This window comes from Anomalospiza imberbis, chromosome 15, assembly GCF_031753505.1.
Source record: "Anomalospiza imberbis isolate Cuckoo-Finch-1a 21T00152 chromosome 15, ASM3175350v1, whole genome shotgun sequence".
In the NCBI taxonomy this organism is placed as follows: domain Eukaryota; kingdom Metazoa; phylum Chordata; class Aves; order Passeriformes; family Viduidae; genus Anomalospiza; species Anomalospiza imberbis.
In genome coordinates, this window is record NC_089695.1 from 2982394 (window position 1) to 3003669 (window position 21276).

The window sequence follows — 21276 nt, forward strand, 5'->3', positions numbered from 1 at the left end:
GCCCGGCCCAGCCAATCACAGCCCCAGGGCCTGCCCGGCCCAGCCAATCCCGGCCCGCCTGTTCCCGCCCCGCTCATTTCCCTGAGCTCTCCCCTCAGGCTCTGCCTCCGCCGCTTCTGGAGCCGGTCGTGCCCGCTCCCCGCTATCCCCTCCTTCCCCGGGGAGAAATCCCAGCCGGGACCTGAACGGGGAGCCCCCGCCGGCCCTTCCCGCGCTGCAGAAGCACCGGCCGCGGGCTGCCGCAGCGAGGCCGCGGCGCCTCAAGCGAGCGGGGGGGCGGGAGCGGGCTGAGGGGCCGGGCCGGGCTGAGCGGGCACAGCCTGGCGGGACGGAGGCCGGATTGAAAGGGCGCCTGTGATTGGACAAGGCGGAGAAAGGCGGGCCGGGATTGGCGGAGCCGGGCGCTGCGTCCTTCCGGGTGGGCGGGGCTCAGAGCGTGTGGGGAGCGGCCGCGGGTGCTCGGGACGGGGCGGCGAGGGCCGGAGGGCGAGGCCGGGAGCGCTGCCCGTGCGTCCGGGTCGCTCCAGGCGGGGCCGGGAAGGGTCAGATAAACACGGCTCGGAGCAGGCTGGCAAGGGAGGGATTGGTACAGCAAGGCAAGGGAAGGAAATCCAGGCGTGAGAGGGGAAGGGAAGGGCGGGGCGTGGCGGACAGGGCAAGTGAGAGCTTTGTAGGGCAAGGCAAGGGAGGGGTAGGGAGGAGAAGGCAGGTGAGGAGGGCCGAGGTTCATGAGGCAGTGCGAGGGAGTGGTTGAAAGGCGAGGCAGTGCACGGGAGCGGCACAGGTCGGGCAGAGGGGCTGGGAAGCTGTCCTGTTGGAAAAGGCCCTGGGAGTGCTGGTTCTCGGTGGCTGGACATGAGCCAGTGTGCCCCAGAGGGTCAGGAGGCCAGGGGCATCCGGGCTGGACCTGCTGTAGTGTGACCAGCAGGACCAGGCCAGTGGGTGAGGCCACACCTCGAGTGCTGCTCCAGTTCTGAGCCTGTCACGACAAGAAAGACTTTGAGAGGCTGTTGCATGTCCAGAGAAAGGAATGGAGCTGGGGAAGGGTCTGCAGAGTCAGTCCTCAGCTGAGGAGCAGCTCAGGGAGCTGGGGGGGCTCAGATTGGAGAAAAGAAGACTTGGGGACCTTCTTACTGTCTTCAACTCCCTGAGAGGAGGGTGGAGATGAGACTCTTCTCCCAGGGAACAAGGGACAAGATGAGAGGAAATGGCCTCAAGCTGCACCAGGGGAGGTTCAGGTTGGACATCAGGAAGAATTTTTTCATGGAAAGGATGGATAAGTGCTGGAACAGGCTGTCCAGGGCAGGGGTGAAATCACCATCTCTGGAATTGTGCACAAAACAACTGGAGCCAGCACTCAGTGCTCCATTCCGGTTGGCAAGGTGGTCATTGGTCACAGGTTGGACTCAATGATTTTGGAGGTATTTTCAACCTTAATGCATGATAAAAAGGGCAAAGAAGAGCATTGAAAACTGCCTTTGCTGATCTTTTTCATTTGGAGTGTTTAATTACATTTTTAGACATTCATTTCTGTTTGCAGTTGCACTTTTCTAAAGGTGGTGCATGTCAGCATTGGGCTGTTGAAATAAAAGCTTCCAGCAGGGTTAAAACTGTGAGTACAGATAGTAAATATGAATTGAACCTTTTTAGTAAATGAAACATCTACTTTCATCATTAAAATGAAAAGAAACCCAGATCTTTTTTGTTGTTGTTTGATGGCTCTGGCAGTAACCAAAGAAAAAAGAACAATCCTAGTGCTATAGAAAATATGAAACCGTACAGTGATTTCAGGCATTGCCTCAGTGGGCTGATTAACTGCAGAAAGGCAGGTGATAATCTTTGTTTTACCTTAACAATAAGGCCAGTGGAGCTTCCTCTTCATAAACTGCTGAATAGAAGTATATTACATACTCTTCATCTTAGAAAATTAAAATAAATACTGCTCTTATTAAAATGCTAAATAATAACACCAGGCAGTAATTCTTATCTGGTTTAAATGAAGACAAATGATATTTCTGAAGTGGACGTTTGATGCTGATGCAACATTTTCCCCCATATATTTATACAGCTTAAGGTTTATATGTTTCCTTGTGATGCTTTTTAGCATGTACCTCAAGTCTTTACTCATCGTAACTTTTAGGTGGTGGAACTCGTTAATAAGAGAGCCCTACTGCTGCAATGGAGGTCATTTAGATTTTAGTTTAAAGCAGTCAAAATATGCCTAGATCCTCTTGAGATAATTTCACATCACTAGAAGGAATCCTGTGGATTAGCAAAGGAAAGCCAGTTGGCACTGGTGATCCACTGGTTTAGGAGCTGCAAAGTTCTGACTAATTTCTCCACTGAGGATGTGTTAGTGGAGAAAGCTGTTTGGTGCTGGTTCTGGGAAGCATCAGAACTGTCTCCAAGAAATTAGATGAAGCCAAGAGCAGCATTTGCTCTTACTCAACATTTTAGCTGCTGACTTTAAGTTCCTTTGAGAAGTGCTGGTTCCTCACATTAATTGTTTGTGTTCCAGAGTGTGTGCGCTTCAAACCGGCAGGGAATCGATTTCCTCGTCCTCAGTCCCCACCCCCAGGCTTTCTGAGATGAATTAGGAGTGGGTGACAGCAAAATTTAAATGTGTTATCTGAGTGTGTGTGAAGCAGCTTGAGAAATCGAAACTATGGATACTTCTGCGCTCTGTATTATAAGAGAGGTGTGAAATGATCAGAGGATATTAACAGCATTTCTTAAAAAATCTTACAGAAGAGGCAGTGCTCCAGAGAACCCTGTGGGATATGGGATGGGACTGCATGTACCAGTTAAATCCGTAGTGCCAACAGCTCCCAGCAGCTCTGCAAGTCTGTGCTGTTTACAGGAACCAGGCAGTAAAACAGAAAAAAAAAAAAGGCATAATGGAATTACAGTTTCAAATGTGATACCCTGGGAATTTTTTTCTGCTTTTCTAAGCCTTGACTCCATAGATTTAGGGGGTTGACTTGGACCTGTCTTAGTTCATCTTGTGGCCTCTTCCTTTTGTCTCTGCTTGACTTGCACAACTGAGGTGGAAATAAGTGATGGTGGAAGCACAGAAACAGCTTGACCTGTGTTTTTTTCTGCCAGGTGGGGTGTTGGGACAGGGATATTTGATAACTAAGATAACTGAATCTGGGCTGCATAGCATGATCTTGGCTTTCCAATAGCTGGGAGGAAGGTAGTGGAAAAGTATAATTGTTACCTAATATTTCACTTGATTTCTTTTATGAAGAGTTTTCATAACCTGAAAATTATTGATCTGTCACATCAGAAACCTCCTTCTCCAGAGTGAATGGAGACATGCACCAGAAAAATTACCTGATGGAAAGTAGATATTTTCTTTGAAGGGGATTCTGTCTTTTGTCTCAGGAGCAGTGCAGAGAGAAACTTTGTATGTTTATCCCCTGGAAATATGGCATATACAAAAGATGTGGTTGGGAGAAGTTACCTATTTTGTTATCTTAGGTAAAACCGAGCTGGACCTGCTGAGATCTGAATCTGATTGCAGCTATGGAGTGTTTTCATGACATGCAATGAGCCTCTTTAGGAGACTTTTGATCTGCAACTGACAGATCTGAGGACCAGGACTGCTGTGAGTGGTTTTTTTTCTCTTTTTGAGGGAAGTGTCAGAGGGGCTGAGAGATCCCCCTTATATTGTGAAGAGATCTAGCTGATGATTGTACTAGGAAGATAAAATTCAGTCTCTGCAAGGAGAAGTCTTATTCCCCTTCTCCAGGATTTCATTATTCAGGCCAGAAGAAGAGAGTTTTGGTTTCTAACCCAGCACCAAAAATGACACTGTACTTCTACTTCAGGCCCAAAGCAAAGCAAACCAAACCCGGATCTCTCACTCTTCAGGGCCAACACCAGAAAATTATGAGTTGTAGAATTACAAGATGTCTCATACCTTTTCCTGGAAAGTATAATGGGTATAAGCTTTCCTTATCCTTATCCTTATCCTTATCCTTACACTTTCCTTATCCTTTTCCTCTTGTGAACCACCAAAATCTTCCCCACTCTCCCCAGAGCAGGCGGCTCTGAACAGGGAGCACCACTGCACAGAAGAAATAGGATTTAGTGAGGGTCTAGGACAGCCTGCAGTGCTGAAACATGCTGCTGAGGCTGGCAAGCATATCTTCCACTGCCTACACACCACCAGAACATTTTCTCTCTTTTCTTTCTGCCTTCCTCCCCTGGTCCCTCCCTTTCCCCTTCCCTTGAAACATCCCATATGCCGTTTCATACAATCCATAGGTTCTGCTCTGCGCCATCCCCAGATTCTCCTCCCTTGCTCTAAGTCTGATATCACCAGGGCCATCATCACCCTTAAGCTTCATGACATTGCCAGGAGAGAGAGTTGTCTTCACCTTGGTGGGCTTGGATGAGCCAGAAGAGGAGGGGGTCACTTTGTGTTGGGGTTGTTGCCTCCTGTCTGATGAGCTGAGTGTGGTTTTTGAAAGTGAAATGTGTGTTGAGATAAGGACAAGGAGAGATGTGCAGCAGAGGATACCAGAGCACTACTAGTCACCATAGTAAATTAGTTGCTGGTAGGGGGGAGCTCACTCCTGGAAACTAGGAAAGGTGGAAGTCTGGGGAAAGCAGAAGTCAAGGTGAGACCTGTGACCCCTCAGACACATCTGAACACAGGGAGCCACGAGCCTTCCCTGCTCTGCTGTGTGGGGTTGGGTTGGGTTAGGCAAATAATGTCCCAAGGACACAGTGCTTGAAGCAAGTGTTAGAAATCTGATAGCTCTGGACAGATGCAGAAGAAAAAGGCTGTATCCAAAAAAGCAGCCACCACCAGGAGACAGAAATTATTGTGGACAACTGCAAAACTGGATTATGGAGCTAGTGCTGTTCTCAGGCCAGGTGAGCAAGATCAAAATGCATAAAGGAGAGGAGGGTGTCTCACAAAATCAGGGGCATGTTATCCCATGGAATGCATGAATGAGGCCAAGCAAAGAAAGAGAGGGACTAGGGATGGAAAATTAATTCTGCACGTCCAAAAACTGCTCTGAAGAAGAAAAGGTGGAGAGGCCATGAAGGACTGCCTGGACAAGCCACCTATAGCAACCCATCTTGGACTATTTAATCAGGCACCGGTAGCTTGGAAGGACTTTTTCCTGAGCAGTACTCACAAGGAGCTCCATGGGGAGTTCAGGTGTACAACAAATGTCTCCAGAGCGTCTGTCCATGTGTCCTGCTCATTAGCCAAGATAGAATGGAAAGAAGTCTCGAACTGGAGATGCAGATCTCTTGGCCCCTGGTGAGAAGGGGAAGGTAACCAGCCCGGACATTTGGGTGCCTTCAGCACTGGCTGATGGAGGCTGGACCCAAGCAGAGGGGAATGGGCAGACCTGGCCATGAATGGAGACTGAACGTGGGATAAGCGTGGGTGGAGAGGAATGATGGTGACCTGTGGGGACAGGGAAGGGAATGGAAGAACCCTAAGAGCAGATGGAGGGAAAGGGAACGAACCTGAGGGCACAAGGGGCTGACCTGCCTCTGCTGTCTATCGCACTCAGAGACCTTTCCAGCCCCAAAAGCCCCTTCTCCTCAGGATCCCACCTTCTGCCCCTGACACACCGCAAGGGCCCCAGACATCCCCGCCCCTTCCCCAGCTCCGTCCGGGCGATCCCCCGCGCCCCCCCGGCTCTCTCCAGCCCCCGCCCCCGGCCCGCCCCGGTCCCGCCCCTCCCGCCGCAGCCGCCGCGGGTCCGGGCCTGGGCAGGCGGCGGCGGGGGCGCCGCGCCGGGCGGGCGGCGGGGCCATGCTGGGCAAGGACTACATGCTGGCCATCGTCCTGGTCAACTGCGACGGTCAGCGCGGCGGGCAGGGCGGGCACAGGCACAGCCTGCGGGGTCAGGGGCGGGTTGCAGGACCGGGGATGAGTTGCGGGGCCGGTGCCGGGTTGCGGGGCCGGTGCCGGGTTGCGGGGCCGGGGTCGGGTTGCGGGGCCGGTGCCGGTTTGCGGCGCCGAGCCCGAGGGTGGGAGCGGCGGCCGCGCCCGGCGCTGTCCGCGGTGCTGATCGGGGCCCGCGGCGTCCCGCCCGGCCCGGCCCGGCCCCGCCGCTCCCCGCCCCGCCAAGGTCGCCGGGAGCCCACCCACTTCAGGGGCAGCTCCATACCCGGGTCTCCCCAGCCCCGGAGCACCCCTACCCTCCCAGCCCCGGGAACCCCGCCCGGCCCCACAGCCCCGGCCGGTCGGAGCGCGCCGCCCCCGCGGGCCGGGCTCCCTCCGGCCGTGCTGCGCCACGGGCTCGAGTCGGTGCCCGCGCGGGGCTGGGGGTGCGGGGGTCACGGCTATGGCACCCTCCGGCTGCAGCCCCGGGACACAATCCTCTGCCCGGACCCCGGCGTCTGTCCCGGTCCCTTTCCCGGCCGCGGGCAGGGGAACACTGGGCTGGCGGCCGCGGGCCAAGCCTGAGCCCGGGTTCCCCGCAGGGTTCCCGGCCTGGCAGGCCCAGGCTGCCCCTGCCCTCTGTGCCCTGCCGGGGTTCCGCTGTCCCCCCGGGAGCCAGCGAGGCAGTTCCCTGCACTGGGGTCTGCCACTGCTGCAGCCTCGCTGGCACCGTGCCACGTTCCCTCGCCAGCCTCTTCTCCCAGCCCATGCACCCAGCCACGCATCCAGAGGCCACCGCAGGACCCTTCTGCTGCTGGGCAAAGCTGTTGGCTCCTCAGGGCAACTGGGGTATCTTTCTCCCCACCCCACATCTCACATACTCCCTCTCTCTACAGACAACCTCTGGAGTGACCAGAGCCTGGAGACGGACCCTGACCTCCCCCCAGGCTGGAGGAAAATCTGTGATTCTCTGGGTACCTATTACTGGCATGTGCCAACAGGCACGACACAGTGGCAGCACCCTGCACGCAGCACTGGCCCAGGAGGACACACCGACGCTGATGGAGAGGAGACACTCCAGGGAAGGGTAAGGAATGTGGGCGGCGGTGTGAGGGCTGGTGCTGGATTCCACCCCAGGCTAAATCCTGCTGAAAGGCCCTCTGGGCCTCCAGCCTCCCCTTGGAGCACTCTGTCTGTGTGGGGTTAAGCCCTTTGAAAGGCTCCAGCAGGCCCCATCCTGGTGCTCATCCTAGTTGGACTCATCTTGACTACCCAAGAGGCTCACAAGCTTGTTGCAGTCCTGGGAGGGAGGGCTCCTACCTGGTTCCTCCTGACTGCCTCTCTTGCAGCTGTCACCCCTTTCCTCTTCTCTCCCAGGAATGTCAGGGCTCTGTGGCGAAGCACTCGGCAAAGGACCGGCCCATTCCCAGCCCCATGTCTTCCCTGTCCCGGAGGTAGGGCTATCCTTGTGCTTTGCTGGCTTGTTTGTGGGGTTCCATTGATCCCTGAGCAGTGCTGGGTGCTGGGCCCTGGTGCTCCCCCTCAGAGCAGCCCCCCATGCTGAAACCAGCAGGACCATGCTGGGCACCCCCATGGGATACTTCCCAGCTGGTGACATGGGGGTCTGCTGGTTCCAGGGCATCCTGATGCTTCCCTGGGTGCCCCAGGAGCACGCAGAGGGAGCTTCCCCTCACTACCCCATCCCTCTGCAGGCACTCACTGTCCTGGCATGGAGATGATTTCCAGCACAGCGCAGAGCCCGGCTCCAAGGTACCGCGCCCGCCAGCTTCACTGCCGCATCGTGGGCTGTGCTGGCAGAAGAGGAGGAGGGTGGCAGCTGGCAGGGACGTGGATGGGAGCCAGAGCAGGGGTGACCACTCTGGCACGGTGAGGTGTGTGGGATGGAGGTGGCTGTGCCAGTGGCACTGAAGCTCCTCGTGTCTCTGCTCAGTGCTTTGCTGTGCGCTCTCTGGGCTGGGTGGAGATCCCCGAGGAGGACCTGGCACCTGGCAAGAGCAGCATCGCTGTCAACAACTGCATCCAGCAGCTCTCCAACAGCAAGGGCCAGGGCTCTGCGGAGAACCAGGGCGAGGTAAGAGCCTGGGATGGTGCTGCCAGGCAGGGTCCCAGCCCAGGGCCGCTGTTGCTGAGACTGGACCGTGCTGGAGGGGAGCAGGTGGTAGAGTCAACTCTCTACACAGCACACCCATCCGATGGTCTCAGGTGTAGAGCAGGTGGGCCTAACAGGGCGGTTCCTTGGGAACAGTGCCAGGGTGCCTGGGTGGGTCCCCACACAAGGGAATGGTAGCTGGGAAGGGCAGGGGAGGAACAGAGCTGACCCCACAGTTGGGGCGGAGTAGGCTGGTGGGGAAGGGGTTTGCCTGCATGGGGGCTGGGTGCTGGGGATGCCCAGGCTGTCTGCCAGGCTGAGGGAACCACTGCCCCTCTGCAGGGCCAGGACCTAGTGATGATTCTGAAGAAGGACACCATGAGCCTGGTGGACCCCCTTGACCGCAGCCTCATCCACCGCCAGCCCATCCTCAACATCCGTGTCTGGGGTGTCGGCTGCAACAACGGCAGGTGCCAGGGACGAGGGCAGAGCTAGGGGCCAGGGGGCTGGCTCTGCCCACCTGGGGGGAGGCACCCCAGCAGTGACCTGTCCCCTCTCCTCCCTCCCGACTGCCACCACGGCTGCAGGGACAGGTAAGGGGGCACAGGGCTGGGGGGCAGTACAGGCAGGGGGCTGCCTCTGTCGGGGTCTCACTGGCTTGCTCATGGCTTTGCAGAGACTTTGCCTTCGTGGCCAGTGACAAGGACACCTGCGTCCTCAAGTGTCACGTCTTCCACTGCAATGTGCCTGCCAAGGGCATCGCGAAGGCTCTGCATGAGATGTGCTCCAAGGTGGGACGCAGGGGCCCCGGAGGGTGTGAGCATGGCCGGGGATCTCGGGGGTGAGGGGAGGCTCCGGGATCCCCGTCTCTTGCAGATCGTGGCCGAGCGAGCTGTAGCGAGCAGCAGGCTGCCCCGCGCCGCCACGCTGGAGCCGATCTCCGCCGAGGACCTGCCACTGCAAGGTAGCGTCCCCAAGCACTGCCGGCTGCTCCCCCTGCCCACAGTCCGCCTTTGAGCCAGAGCCCTCTGGCTTGCCTGGCTGTTTCTCCGGGGTCCTTGGGGCTGGGGGGGGACACCGCGGGGGACACAGGGGTAGCCCCACCTCTCCCGTCCTGGCAGTGGATATCCTAGAAGCGGTGAGGCAGTCGATGCAGACCTACGAAGCGCTGTACATCGGCAGCCTGCCCGTGCCCAGGGCCATGGGTAAGCGCCGCTGCCCCTCCGCGGCTGGGGGACGCCCAGGAAGCCCCCCCCGTGCCGCGGGGCGGCCGGGCAGCCGTGCCCTGGCTCCGGGCGGCTGTGCCCGCAGCCGGGGCCGATGGGATGGGGTGTCCCTCTCCCCAGGGATGGATGTGTTGAACGAGGCCATCGAGAAGCTGACGAGGCGCCCTGGGCGGGAGAACTGGACGCCCTCCCTCATCCACGTGTCCGACACGGCCATGAGGGTGCACCCGGCGCAGGTGGGGAGGGAACGGGGGCTGTGGCCGGAGCGGGCACGGCGCTGCCCCCGGCAGAGCGGTCCTGGGGGGCGGCACGGCTGCTCGGGCGGCGGCCAGGGGTGGATGGGCCCGCGGGGTCCCCGCAGGAGCCCGAGGAGGCGGCGCACATCTGGGAGTGCCAGGTGCGGTACGTGACCTTCCTGGGGGTGGGCCGGGACGCGCACACCTTCGCGCTCATCGTGGACACGGGGCGACGCTTCCAGTGCGCGGCCTTCTGGTGCGAGCCCGACGCCGGCACCATCTCGGAGGCAGTGCAGGCCGCCTGCATGGTGAGCGCCGGCGGCGCCGCGGCGGGGCAGCCCAGCCCTGGGGCGGCCGGGGCTGACCCGGTGCCGAGCGTCCCCCGCGCTGCCTCTCGTGTCCCCGCAGGTGCAGTACCAGAAGTGCCTCGTGGCCGCCGCACCGGGGGCCAAGGCGAAGAGCGCGGCTGGCCGGGGCCGGGCCGGGCCGGCGGCCGCGGGGGACGCTGCCCGCGGGGCGGCCAAGGCGGGGGGCGGCGGTGGCGGGGCGGGGGCCGGGGCTCGCAAGCGGGGACTCTTCTCCTTCCTGGAGGTGTTCCGCCTCCGGCGGGCCCTCCTGCACAGCCCGTAGCGGGCGGGGCCGGGCCGGGGCCGGAGCCGCCGGGAAGGAGCCCCCGGCCCCGGCCCCGGCCCCGGCCCCGGCCCCGGCCCCGGCCCCGGCCCCGGCCCCGAGCGCGGCCCCGGCCCCGAGCGCGGCCCCGGCCCCGGCCCCGAGCGCGGCCCCGGCCCCGAGCGCGGCCCCCGGCGGGGCGGGGACAGGCCCGGCCCCGCCCCTCCCGCCCCTCCCCGCCTCACGGGCCGGAAGGGGCGGGGCCGGGCGTGACGTGGCGGGATGGCGGAGTCCTACGTGAAGCCGGGTGAGGGGGCGCGGGGCGCGCGCGCGGCACTTCCGGTGCGGGGGGTCCCGGTCGGTCCCGGTCCCGGTCCCGGGACACCGCGGCTCTGCCCGGGCGGGGCCGCGGGCGGGGATCGGCTCCGCCGGGGGTCCGGGTGTGGGGAGCGCCGGGCGGGACGTGCCGGGGGTGTCCCGCCTGGCGCGGGGGCTCCTCGGTTTCCTCCGGTCTCACGGCGGGCGCCCTTCGCTGCTGCAGGGAACCAGGAGCGCGGCTGGAACGACCCCCCCCAGTTCTCGTACGGGCTGCAGGCGCAAGCCGGGGGCTCCCGCCGGACCCCGCTCACCCGCCGGGCGCCCCCTCCGCCCGCGGGAGCACCCCCAGGTCAGCACGGCGGAGCCCGCGCCGCCCCTCACCCCGCCCGGCCGGGCCCGGCGGAGCCCCGCGGGCCGCTCCCCGCCGGGATCCGCGGGAACTGCGGCCCGGCTCCCGCAGCCGCGGTGCTGGGGGCGGCGCAGCCGGGGCTCGGTGCCAGCCGGGTCCGAGCTGACGGGCTCGGCGCCTCTGCCCTGCAGGTGCCCCGCCGGGCCCGCCCGGTGCCCCCGCCGGCCCCGCAGCGCCGCCCCCCCGGGCGCTGGGGCCGCCCCCGCAGGGTTCTGCCGGCGCTGCCCCGCGGGCCGAGGGCCGGCCGAGCGCGGCGTGCCCGGAGCAGGAGGAGTGCAGCGTGTCCGCCGACACCGTCCTTGCCCCGTTGCGGGCAGCCCTGGACGCCTGCCGGGCCACGGTGCAGGTGAGGCTGCGGCCGCTCCCGCCGCCTCTGGCCCGCGGTGCCGGAGGGACGGCAGCCGGGACAGCCGGGGCAGCCAGGCAGGGGCTGCCGGCTTACAGGAGACCTGGGCGGGGAGAGAGCCGCCCCTGCCCCGGGGCTCCCCAGAGCTGGTGGGGGCACATCCCCCTCACTCCCAGCTCACCTCTGCTTCCAGAAACAAGTGTGCAATGACATCGGGCGGCGGCTGACAGTGCTGGAGGACGCGTGGGCTCAGGGGAAGCTGTCGGCACCAGTGAGGAAGAGGATGAGCCTCCTGGTGCAAGGTATGGGGTGAAGGGGGCTGCAGTCGCACCAGCAGCAGGCCCTGGGGCAGAGGCACCCGCGGGAAGGTGGATCCTGCGCCCCTGATGGGGCCCCGTGTCCTGGCAGAGCTTCAGCAGCAGCACTGGGATGCAGCTGATGAGATCCACCGCTCGCTTATGGTGGACCACGTGAACGAGGTGAGCCAGTGGATGGTGGGCGTCAAGCGCCTCATCGCTGAGATGCGGGACCTGCCCACCGGAGAGACGGACGGCAGCGCTGACACCGAGCCCGCGACCGAGCCGGAGCAGGAGGAGCCCTGACACCAGGGACGGAGCTGTGGACTGTGAGCGGGGCAGCCCCTACCCAGGGCCGCCGGCAGGAACAGGGCCCCTGCTGCTGGAGGGAGTCTGGGCACCCCCTCTGCCTCCCAATCCTCATCCAGGAAAAGAGGATTTTAATCATTGCGACATTTTAGTGGCGATTCATTACGTTTAATAAACAGCACCAACCTGCCCCCTCCCACAGTCTCCCTGAGGGTTCTGGCACTGACAAGGTGACAGGGTCAGCAGGAGATGGGATCGCTGGGTGAGGCTGTGGCTGCTTCATCAGGCTTGGCCATGTCAAGGGGATAGAATTCGGCATCTGGCTGGAGCAGGCAGTACTGTGTGTCCCTGCTGCCCTGGCTGGCAAAGCTCGGCCCCTCATCTGGCAGTGGGGGGCCTGCAGCAGCCCCAGAGCCCAGCCCTGCTGCAGGAGGGGTCTAGGCTGGCTGCAGAGGCCAATGTGCCAGTAGCCGCTGGCATGACCAGGGTTTGTGCTGCAGCCACAGCCCTGGCTCCCATCTGGGCTCCTGCTGTCCTGGCATAGCTCAGAGCTGAGTCTGGAACCCAAGAGACCTGGGGGACCTCACGGCAGTCCAGGACAGACACATGCCCAGTCAGGTGTTAACTCTGCTGTTCTCCCCATATTCACGGGATGGCCTCACCAGCTGCACCTACCACAGCTGAGAACAGAACCCCAGGCCCTCGCCATCCCCCCTGCAGGGTCACCCTCTGCACCCTCCTGGTGCTGCTCACCTCCCCTCCCTGGGGGTGAGGACCCCGCTGAGCCCTGACAAAAGACACACACCATGTTAGCACAGGGGTTTCACGGTGTTTATTGATCAAGCATGAGCTCCTAGGCAATTGCACCAGCCACTTGTGCTAGAGCCTGAGGTGTCACACGTCCATCCCCAGCATCAGAGAGGGCTGCAGCCAGCTGGTCACGGTGCCAGCACCTCCACGAGGCCCAGGAACAGGCCCAGCCATGGCCTGGAGACGGGGAGATGGAAACTCAGATGTCCATCTCAAACTGGTCTTGATCTGCAAGGGCATGGATGAATACAGGACCAGGGTTAGGATGGGGCCAGCTTGGCAGACATGGGCAGGCAAAGGGAACAGGAGCTGGAACTGGGGCCAGGTTGGGATCTCGCCTTGTCCCATGGCCCAAGCAGGTGGTCCATGGGCAGGGGCCGTGGTCCTGGACTGCTCACCTGGCATGGCCTCTTCGCTCTCATTCCGCTCCTTGAGCTCCTCCAGCTTGACGAGGCTGGACTGGGCCAGGGATGTGACACCGGGGGTCTGGGGCAGGCAGCAGGGAGGGGTCCTGGCCGCGGGTGAACTCTTGCACTCCAGCAGGAACTTGCGGGCGCAGATGATGCGGGTACCTGCCAAAAGCGGGGGGCTGTCAGGCACTGCTGGCCCTGGCCACCCCCGCCCCTGAGCACCTCAGCCCAGAGCAGGGGGTGGGACCCAGTGCTCGGCCATGGCTCATGGACACATCTGGCTCTGGAGCCATCATGTCTGGCTTCCCACAAGGCAGCCTGTGACACCCATCCTGCTCAGCAGCTATTCCCCACTTTATTCCTCCCCTTCAGGCTCCTGGTGCTCTGCAGGATGCAGCACAAGGGGGTCCAGCCTCCCAAGGGCTAACACAGGCCACCCCTGTGCTGCCTGGAGGGCAGGGCCAGTCCTGGGGCACACAGCGAGGCCCCAGCCTCCGGACCAGGCAGCAACAGTTTCGTGTGGCACCCTGTTCCAGGGTGGAGCAGCAAGGGCTGGGTATCCCAAGGTGGGCACCCTGGGAACCCGTTTCCCGTTGTCTCAGCCAGCCACCTGCTGCTCCCTGCAGGAGGACAACAGCTGGGTTCGATGGGACATCTGCAGCCTGCTGGGTGTGCAGTGTCCACCTGGGGCTGCCTCCTCCCCATGCTCCAACCGCCTGCCAGCAAGGCCTGAGGTCGCACCAAGCCTGTGTGCCAACCAGCCTGTGTGCCAACCAGCCTGTGTGCCAACCAGCCTGTGTGCCACGTCTGCAGCCCTGCCCTCCCTGCAGCCCAGCACCAGTTCCCTGCCAGGCTCTGGCACTGGGTGCAGCCCAGGGTTCCAGGGAGCCCAGAGCTGCTGCCCGAGGTGCCAGTGAGCCTGGAGCTTCTGCTGGGCACTGCAAACATCTTACAGAGCCCACACCTGCCACGGCCCCGCAGCACCAGGCCGGGCTCTCTCACCCCAGAGAAGCCTAAATGAAGGCACACAACAGAGCCAGTGCCCACAGGGCGGGCACCTGTGGCTCAACCCAAACATGGCCAGCTCAGGAATGAGGCACATGCTTCCCTGAGGACAGACAGCAAAGAAAAGGACCTGCTCAATGGCTGGCCCAGGGGGTCAGAAGGGGGAAGGACAGGTCTGGGGGAGCCCTGCCACCCAGGGCTGGTGAACTCAAGTGGGCACAGACTCTGCCATTAGTTACCTCCACGCTTTCCCTGGATCCAGGCAGCCTGTCCTGAGGGACCAGCATTGCACTCACCAGCCCCCTGGTACTGCCACCAGCTCTCTCCCCAGAAGCACAAGGCCCTGCCTCTGCCTGTGCCCCCCTGTAACCATGGGGCAGTGATGGTCCAAACTTCGAGCAGGATCTTCCTACAGAACTTTGGGGTTCCCTTTTCCACTTTAGTGGAGGCTGCTGGGGCCAAATGGATCTGGTGCCCAGAGCAAGTGCCCATGTCCTCAGGGAAGGAGCTGTGCGGGGAAGAACCCAGCAAGGGACCCGTGCAGCAAAGAGCTGCCTACGTCAGGCAGGGCTGGGGTGGCCAAGGCTGTTCCAGGGACAGCCCCATCCCCATCCTGAGTCTTGCCCCCTGGTGTCATGGAGCAGACTGTGCCACCTGCCCTGGAGCTGCAGCTCTCCAGGATGGGGAGACAGTGGCTCCCCTGAATGGGGCAGGAGGAGGTGGCACTGCTTGCTGCAGCCGAGGACCCCGCACAAGTCGGCACCCCAGCCCTCCCCTGCCCCAGAGAGCACACACCTACTGCACCACAACACTGCTTGTTTTCAATACAATTCTGCTGACACGTGTCCCCTGCCCACGGCAGGGCATCACTCTGGGTGAACCTGAAGGCCACTTCCAACACAAACCTTTTTGTGACTCATTCTGTGTGTACCTCCTTTGGTGTTGACACTACCACTGGGGCAGCAGCAGTTAATTTTTGGTTTTTTTTTGCATTTCTTCCTCAATTGCCAAGAAAAATATCTGAATATACCATCCAGTAGTGCTTCCAAGGTTGATTTGCCTGTGGTACGTGGATACTGCTTGTGCAGTTTGGGTTTTCAGTACTTCTTTATGCTTTTGCTGGGGAAACTCTGCTGCTGCAAATAAGGATTTGTCTGGATAAGGTGGAAGAAGGTGAAGTCTCCACCTGGTCTGAGACTGATCCATAGGATTAGACAATATGTGCACTGGAGTTTCCTGCTTAAGGAATGGATTCCATGTAGTTACTGCACTGCTTTGGAGCAAAAGCAGAACTAAGCACAGTCCAAGGGCAGAAAGTGGAGAACTGGGTCAGGAGTTAACATTCATCTTAAGCAGTGTGCAAAAATCCTCTTCTTCCTCACAGAAAGGGCCTGAGGAGCTCTTAGCAGATTTACAGCATTACAAGAAGCTTAGAACTGAACCTATTACATTTTCCTCTAATGGGAAGCACTTTTCTAAGATCTGCTTCTGGGCAGGTGAAGAACCCTGCATTCACCTGTCACTGTTGTCAGCCCTTCTTTGCAGCCCTGGGAAAAACCTGCTCTCTCAGGTGACACCTGCCAGAAGCAGCAGAACTGATCCAGAAGAAAAAACCGTAACAGAGAAGCAGGTTCACACCAATAAAAGGCTCACAAGTGGCAGGGGCAAGGACTCTGCAGACACCTGTGGCTCCAAACCCCCCCAAACCTGACTGCACCCATGTGCTCAGTACGTGAACCTGGGGAGGTGCATCACCGGGCACGGCAGCAGCTACTGGGGACAGTAACATACAGCCCTTTCCAAAATTCTCACACACAACCTATAAATGCTGTTTGCCTTTTATTGAGTATTCAGGTAAATATTTCACATTAATACAGGCTACATAAAGTAGAGCCACTATACGACATGAAATTTACTCAGCTTTTCCTTGTAAGTCTGTAAACAATTATACAGGTATTTACCACCCTAAAAGGTCAAAATCATGTCATCAGCTAGTTCTCTGCTGCATACAAGGAGCATTCAGTAGTGTTTAGCCAAAAGCACTAGTTTTGTCTGATTTTTAAGTTTGAAGTGGCTAAACTAACTGGAGAACAGAATCAGTTTGTATAGGTAAGTCAATTTGTTCTTATACAACGGGCAATCGAGATTCCATTGTTACAGCCCACAGAAAATCGCTTAGTTAGGCACATGAAAAGAATCCCCAGGGTTCTTCAAGGTCAAAGATTCCCAAACCAGGCTAAAAAAGGACAGACCCCCTTAAATCAGTTGACGTACTTGAGATGCATGTTTCCAATGTGAGGTGCCCAGGTGCCAGGCCAAATCTACAGCAAGAAATAAAAAGACAAATCTATTATAAAAACAAATAAAGGTTCCTTTAACAGTGTTTTACCACTGAGGGCAAGCATAAGGCTTCCCTCAAAATACAACCAGACTGTCCAAAGGCAGGAGCTCTCCGGCTCTGACTGACAACCTGCAAGGTGCCGAGTATGGATATAAACCCTCTCACTTGTAACAGTCCATTACCTGGCTGAGCAGTCTTGAAATGCTGCTTGTTTTACCTGGAAGGTTTGGTATCAATAGCACCATGGATATTTTATGAACACATGCACACACTGTAGGGAAAAGTCACGCAAACAATCTCAATCCTAGCTTCAAAGAACTGAAAAAACCAAACGTGTCACCCAGCCAAAACCGGGTCTCACAGCACCGTATAAAGCCCCAGGAAAGCACAGGTGGGAAAAGACAGCCACACTACCTGCTGAGCATCAGTACATTCTGTTGAGTTCTGGACAACTTTGATCATGGGATTCCAGGCAGGATCTGGAGTATGGAGCCCGTTAAAGAGGGGCCCTCCTGGGCCATCTGCCAGCTGAGGGTGCGAGGGTATCAGAGTGCCGCCGTACATGGAGATGGGCAGGCCCTGAGGGGACAAGAGAGCACTGGTGGAGGACACCGGGAAGGGTGGCTGTGATTTCAGAGCTGGAGATTCCAGCCAGCTTAGCCATTTTTCTGAACTTACACCTAAGCAGAGGCTGCAGCACACACAGAGTTTTCAGATAAGCCCACAAAGCCAGGCCAGCAGCTGAACACTGTGACCTCAGTGTACCCTCCTCTCTGCAGCACAGGACAGCCACAGTGCACACAGGGCTGCACTGAGCTGACCAGACTGGGTTGGAGATCTTCTCTAATTCCTAATGGCCATCTAAAATAATTCTGCCTATTCAGAAAGAGCAAGTTACAGAGCAGTTTTTTGCAGTTAGGAGAATTCTTTTCCTATGTGTGACTGGCTCTGCTTTGCCATGCAGATGCCAAGACCACATGCTATGGCTCTTTCTGAAACATGCTGGGAGTCCTCTCCTCCTGCCACTTCCCTAAGGAAGCTATGTGGTATTGTGGCCATGATTTGTGCTGAAAGCATTAAGCAAACTTGTAATTACCCTCAAGAGCTGGGCAAGCTTTGTGAAACATTTCCAGGAGACTGAACTTCTGAGAGACAAACACTGAAGACTGATGAAGGCCTTCAGCTACTGACCTGAGAATATCTGCAACCTACAAACTCTGGCTTTGTTTAGACCTGCCTTCAGGCTTGGGCACCTTTTCTGGTCGGTTCTGGGATGAAAGAAGGTTCAGGACTGGGGTGATGAGCAGTGGCAGCAGAGGACACACACACAGGGTGAACAGGCAGAACAGGAGATGCAATAAAGGCAGGCCCTGGCCATTTCATAAATCCAACTCTCTGTAACTTACTTTAGAAAAATCCACAAAACTATTTGGCATAGGTTGGTGGAAAATATTCGAGGGAGCCACTATTCCAGAATCATCTCTCTCCATGGGCTGATGCTGAGAAAAGGTGCCCGGGTCTGACAGCTGCTGATGCATTGGATGGCTTCCCATGACAGGCTGAGACCAACCCGACAAGCCTTCTGCAAAGAGATGAAAAATGGCTGATGAAATTCACTGCAGACACTTGAGTAGAATTCAGCAGCTGCACACACCTAAGGCCACCCAAAGGTACCCTGAAAACACACAGCCACAGAGGGATCTCAGGTATCCAGACAAGGGTGGGGACTATCATGAACTGCGAGTTCCACATGACCACTGCAAAAATCCAACAGAGCTCCCAACACTACCTGTAAGCACATACAAGCTTTTCTTGAAAACACACAGCAATGCTGAGACATGAGTTAGCCAAAGTGTGGAGGGCTTCACTGAAGCATAAAACAAATGCAGGACTCAAACGTTTGCATTGAAAGTTATCAATGGAAACACTCTACACCTCAAATGCTGCACCTCCTCCTTTCCACAAAATCCAACTACCAGGAAACTGAACGTAAAACTTCAGCTGTTTCAAAGTCATTCTTTGGGAACCAAGGCTGCCTGGAACAGAAGTTATCCCATACTGTTCAAGAGTCACGAGGAAATCAGTGCAAAAACCAGCATCCACAGCTCTGCGTCCCTGGGTGCATCAGCTGCACCTCAGCTGACACTGTAAAATGTGAGTGGAAAACAAGAGAGAAACCTGGACAGAGGGAGCCAACAGACAGGCCTGGAAACCGGCCCATTAAGAGACAGAAATTGTTCACTCTAAGCTCTGGATCCTTCAGAGGACTCTGTAGGAGGTCTCTGCACCATTTCAGGCTCACAAGTGCCTGGTGACTTGATCCAGGCCGGTGAGATCCACCAGCATCAGGAGGGCAAACCACAGCACTTCCACTGACCTGTGCTCTCCCTCCACTGCCACCAGCTCTCCCCTTGGGATGTTCCACATGGGAGTACAGACGTGGAGCCTTACTCCTCCTCTCCAACCCTCCTTGCAAACGCAGTCCTCCTGAGAGGCCCTGGCAGTTTCTGCACGGCAGCACTCACCAGACACGCTGTTGACTCCGAAGGACCAGATGCCGCTGTGGCCCACGGGGGCTGTGAAGTTGGTTCCCAGGGGCGTGGGAGTGACGGAGCCTCCCTGGCGGATCCTGGCGAGCCTCTCTGTCCCGATGGGAGGGGGCACCTTCCGATCTGGGTTGGCGTTACCCGTTTTTGGCTGGCCCAAGTTAGCAGGTGCAGAAGCAGCTGAGAGGGGCGAAGATGATCCTGAGGAAACTGATGGAATAGGAGATTCACCTGCTGAAAAGAGTATTTCTCTTGCTTAATTACACACAAAGTAGTAAGCGTAAATGCCATCCCATTTATTTCCCCAATATTATCTCAAAGCAAATGATAAAATGTTTTAAAGGCTTTTTATGGCAAGTATTCAAGTCTTTCACAGAAATTCTGTCTAAGAGTTATCTGAACTCTAAAATCCACATTATAACACAAATGCTTTCAGCCATCAGAATCATGATATTCTCATGACATAGCAGTGTATCTAAATTAATTACAAGAAAGAATAAGAAACATGGAAGAGTTTCAGGAAGAGGTGAAAACATCAGCCAAAATACCATAAATATCTAAGCAGCCTGGTTTTGGTATCTACTACTTCCAGCAGAAGAGAAATCAGACAGCTTCCCAAAGCCACAGGTGTGACCCAAGAGCATGAAGTCCTGCCAACTTCAGAAGTGTCACTGACTCTCCTTGGGAAATCCAACTTCCTTTGAGCACTCATTTAAATATTTTGGTTCTTAAACTCAGAGTGGCAATGAAGTTGCATGCAGTGACATGAAAAACCTCTTCAGCTATGATTCTGAATCAAAGACCCATATTTTCTGTAAAGCTACTTCCATGTTCTTTCCATTAGGAAGAAAACCCACTGTTACCTTGGATGATGCTTAGAGATTTTGGAACAAATTAAGTATAATTCCAGATCCCAATTAAAAAAAAAAATAAAAAAGGCAAGTATAACTTCAAACCATGGCAAACATGACATTTTCACCTAATATTGAACTCGTACTACTTAGAGGGGAATCTTTAGCTTGGCGTAATCACCTCCACTCCCCCACTGCTTCATGCTCTCTCCTCTCAAGAGCCTACAATGACTCATTTTTCTGCCCAAACAGGCCTTTAGTAATGCTACCAGAACTTGTGGCATGGGAAAAACCCCACAAAATAGCACAGCTTGGGATTTGCACACCATCCTCACAGCTGCTAAAAGCAATTGGAAAGCATTTTGTGCATTACTGGGTAAGTTCCCCTCAAGTAAGAAATCTACTAAAGACAATAGCTATGAATTTATAGTTAACTAAGACAGACCCATGAAGTTCCTACATGAATTTGTTGCGCTTGTCCAAGGATGTGGTGAAAAATGCTGTCTGTTAAAGCTGGGAGTCCCAACAGGCGCTGGCCCTTGAAGGTAAACCCGTGCTCCTTGTATGTTTGCTGAAAAGCCTGTCAAAGGACCTGAAGAAGAAGTTGTAGAGCTGTTGGATGGATCTAGAGAGGGTAAGCCTGAAATAAACATAAATTTGATTAAATATCTCTCTTTGGGAACTTGCTTCAAAGCACCAGAGAAAGCTAGTGCTCCAAATATAATTAAAGCATCTCATCACCGTTGGGGGCATCTGCACAAGGTCATTTTACAGGTGCACGATTCTCCCTTAGAAACCGCAGAGGCATTTCTGGAGGCTCTCTGGTTTGGCCTCAAGTCTTAACAAAAACAGCCATCCCTTTGGTCACTGAAAGAAAATGATCTTAGCAGGGAGGGCAGAGCAGGAAAGCTGGGAGTGGCCATGATCTTTGCTTACAGAACGCCACCCAAATCCAACAGGGGTCCAGGGCTCTGTGAAAGTCCCAGGGGAATCCAGCACCAGGGAAGCAGTTCTCTGCAGGATGGGCTTTGCCATCCCATGGTACCTTTATGTAGAGATCAGCCAGAGCACGCTGTGGCCACAGAGACAGGGCTGGCGTGGCACAGCACCACAGGGGAGGGGGCTGCTTCCTCCAGGGACGTGTGAGAGGAAGAGAGAGATGGAGAAAGAGTTCAAAGTCCCACAAAAATTACTAGCAAGGGTGAATTACAGTTTTTTTAATAAGCCAAAGCTTTGAAGTATTTTTCCAAAATGTCGTAAAAGCTCTTATCACACGTTATTACCTGAAAGCAGAAATGGGCATGGCCGTATGTTCACCTGAGTTTAGGGTTTAGTTTCAAGGGCCTATTAAACAAGATTAGTTTCAAAACCATTTAAACATTTCAAAATGACCACAACCAGGACCAGCCTATGTTGCTGCAGAGTGAGGTTGAAGGTTATCTCTACACACACCCCACCACAAACAGCAGTGCTGCCAGGCAGTACCTTAGGCCAGAAACTAGAGGGGCACTTTTCAGTTCCTGAAAGCCAGGTCTTTGGCCCCAGTATTATCAACCAAGTCACCTGATTTACTTCTTCCAGATATGCCAGATCC

The 21276-nt window shown here is 56.9% G+C and overlaps 3 protein-coding genes across 17 annotated transcripts in view; 2 read left to right on the forward strand and 1 right to left on the reverse strand.

Moving 5' to 3' along the window:
• Positions 1-5680: 5680 nt before the first annotated feature.
• APBB3 (amyloid beta precursor protein binding family B member 3) lies at positions 5681-10070 on the forward strand. The gene is made up of 12 exons (XM_068205553.1): positions 5681-5837; positions 6757-6947; positions 7238-7314; positions 7573-7630; positions 7812-7952; positions 8313-8440; positions 8596-8761; positions 8847-8934; positions 9092-9175; positions 9317-9432; positions 9558-9740; positions 9841-10070. Exons 1-12 carry the CDS (start codon positions 5789-5791, stop codon positions 10060-10062), a joined length of 1503 nt encoding a protein of 500 aa, XP_068061654.1. The 5' UTR covers positions 5681-5788; the 3' UTR covers positions 10063-10070.
• Positions 10071-10208: 138 nt separating this feature from the next.
• Positions 10209-11915, forward strand: SRA1 (steroid receptor RNA activator 1). The gene is made up of 5 exons (XM_068205552.1): positions 10209-10348; positions 10583-10708; positions 10900-11114; positions 11308-11416; positions 11523-11915. The coding sequence occupies exons 1-5, from the start codon at positions 10324-10326 to the stop codon at positions 11714-11716; spliced, it is 669 nt and encodes a 222-aa protein (XP_068061653.1). The 5' UTR covers positions 10209-10323; the 3' UTR covers positions 11717-11915.
• A 621-nt stretch (positions 11916-12536) lies between these two features.
• The window catches only part of ANKHD1 (ankyrin repeat and KH domain containing 1), a 102538-nt gene continuing 93798 nt past the window's right edge, over positions 12537-21276 (reverse strand). For 3 of the 15 annotated variants that reach the window (XM_068205542.1, XM_068205535.1, XM_068205549.1), the window contains 6 exons: positions 20128-20322; positions 18811-19065; positions 17692-17867; positions 16700-16864; positions 12928-13101; positions 12537-12757 (listed from right to left, as the gene is read on the reverse strand). In XM_068205542.1, coding sequence (XP_068061643.1) covers positions 12614-12757; positions 12928-13101; positions 16700-16864; positions 17692-17867; positions 18811-19065; positions 20128-20322 — 1109 coding nt within the window. In that variant the 3' untranslated portion in view covers positions 12537-12613. Of the gene's footprint in view, positions 12758-12927; positions 13102-15766; positions 16266-16699; positions 16865-17691; positions 17868-18810; positions 19066-20127; positions 20323-21276 lie in introns of those variants that run through there. The other 12 variants (XM_068205544.1, XM_068205543.1, XM_068205541.1 and 9 more) reach the window with 12 other exon arrangements.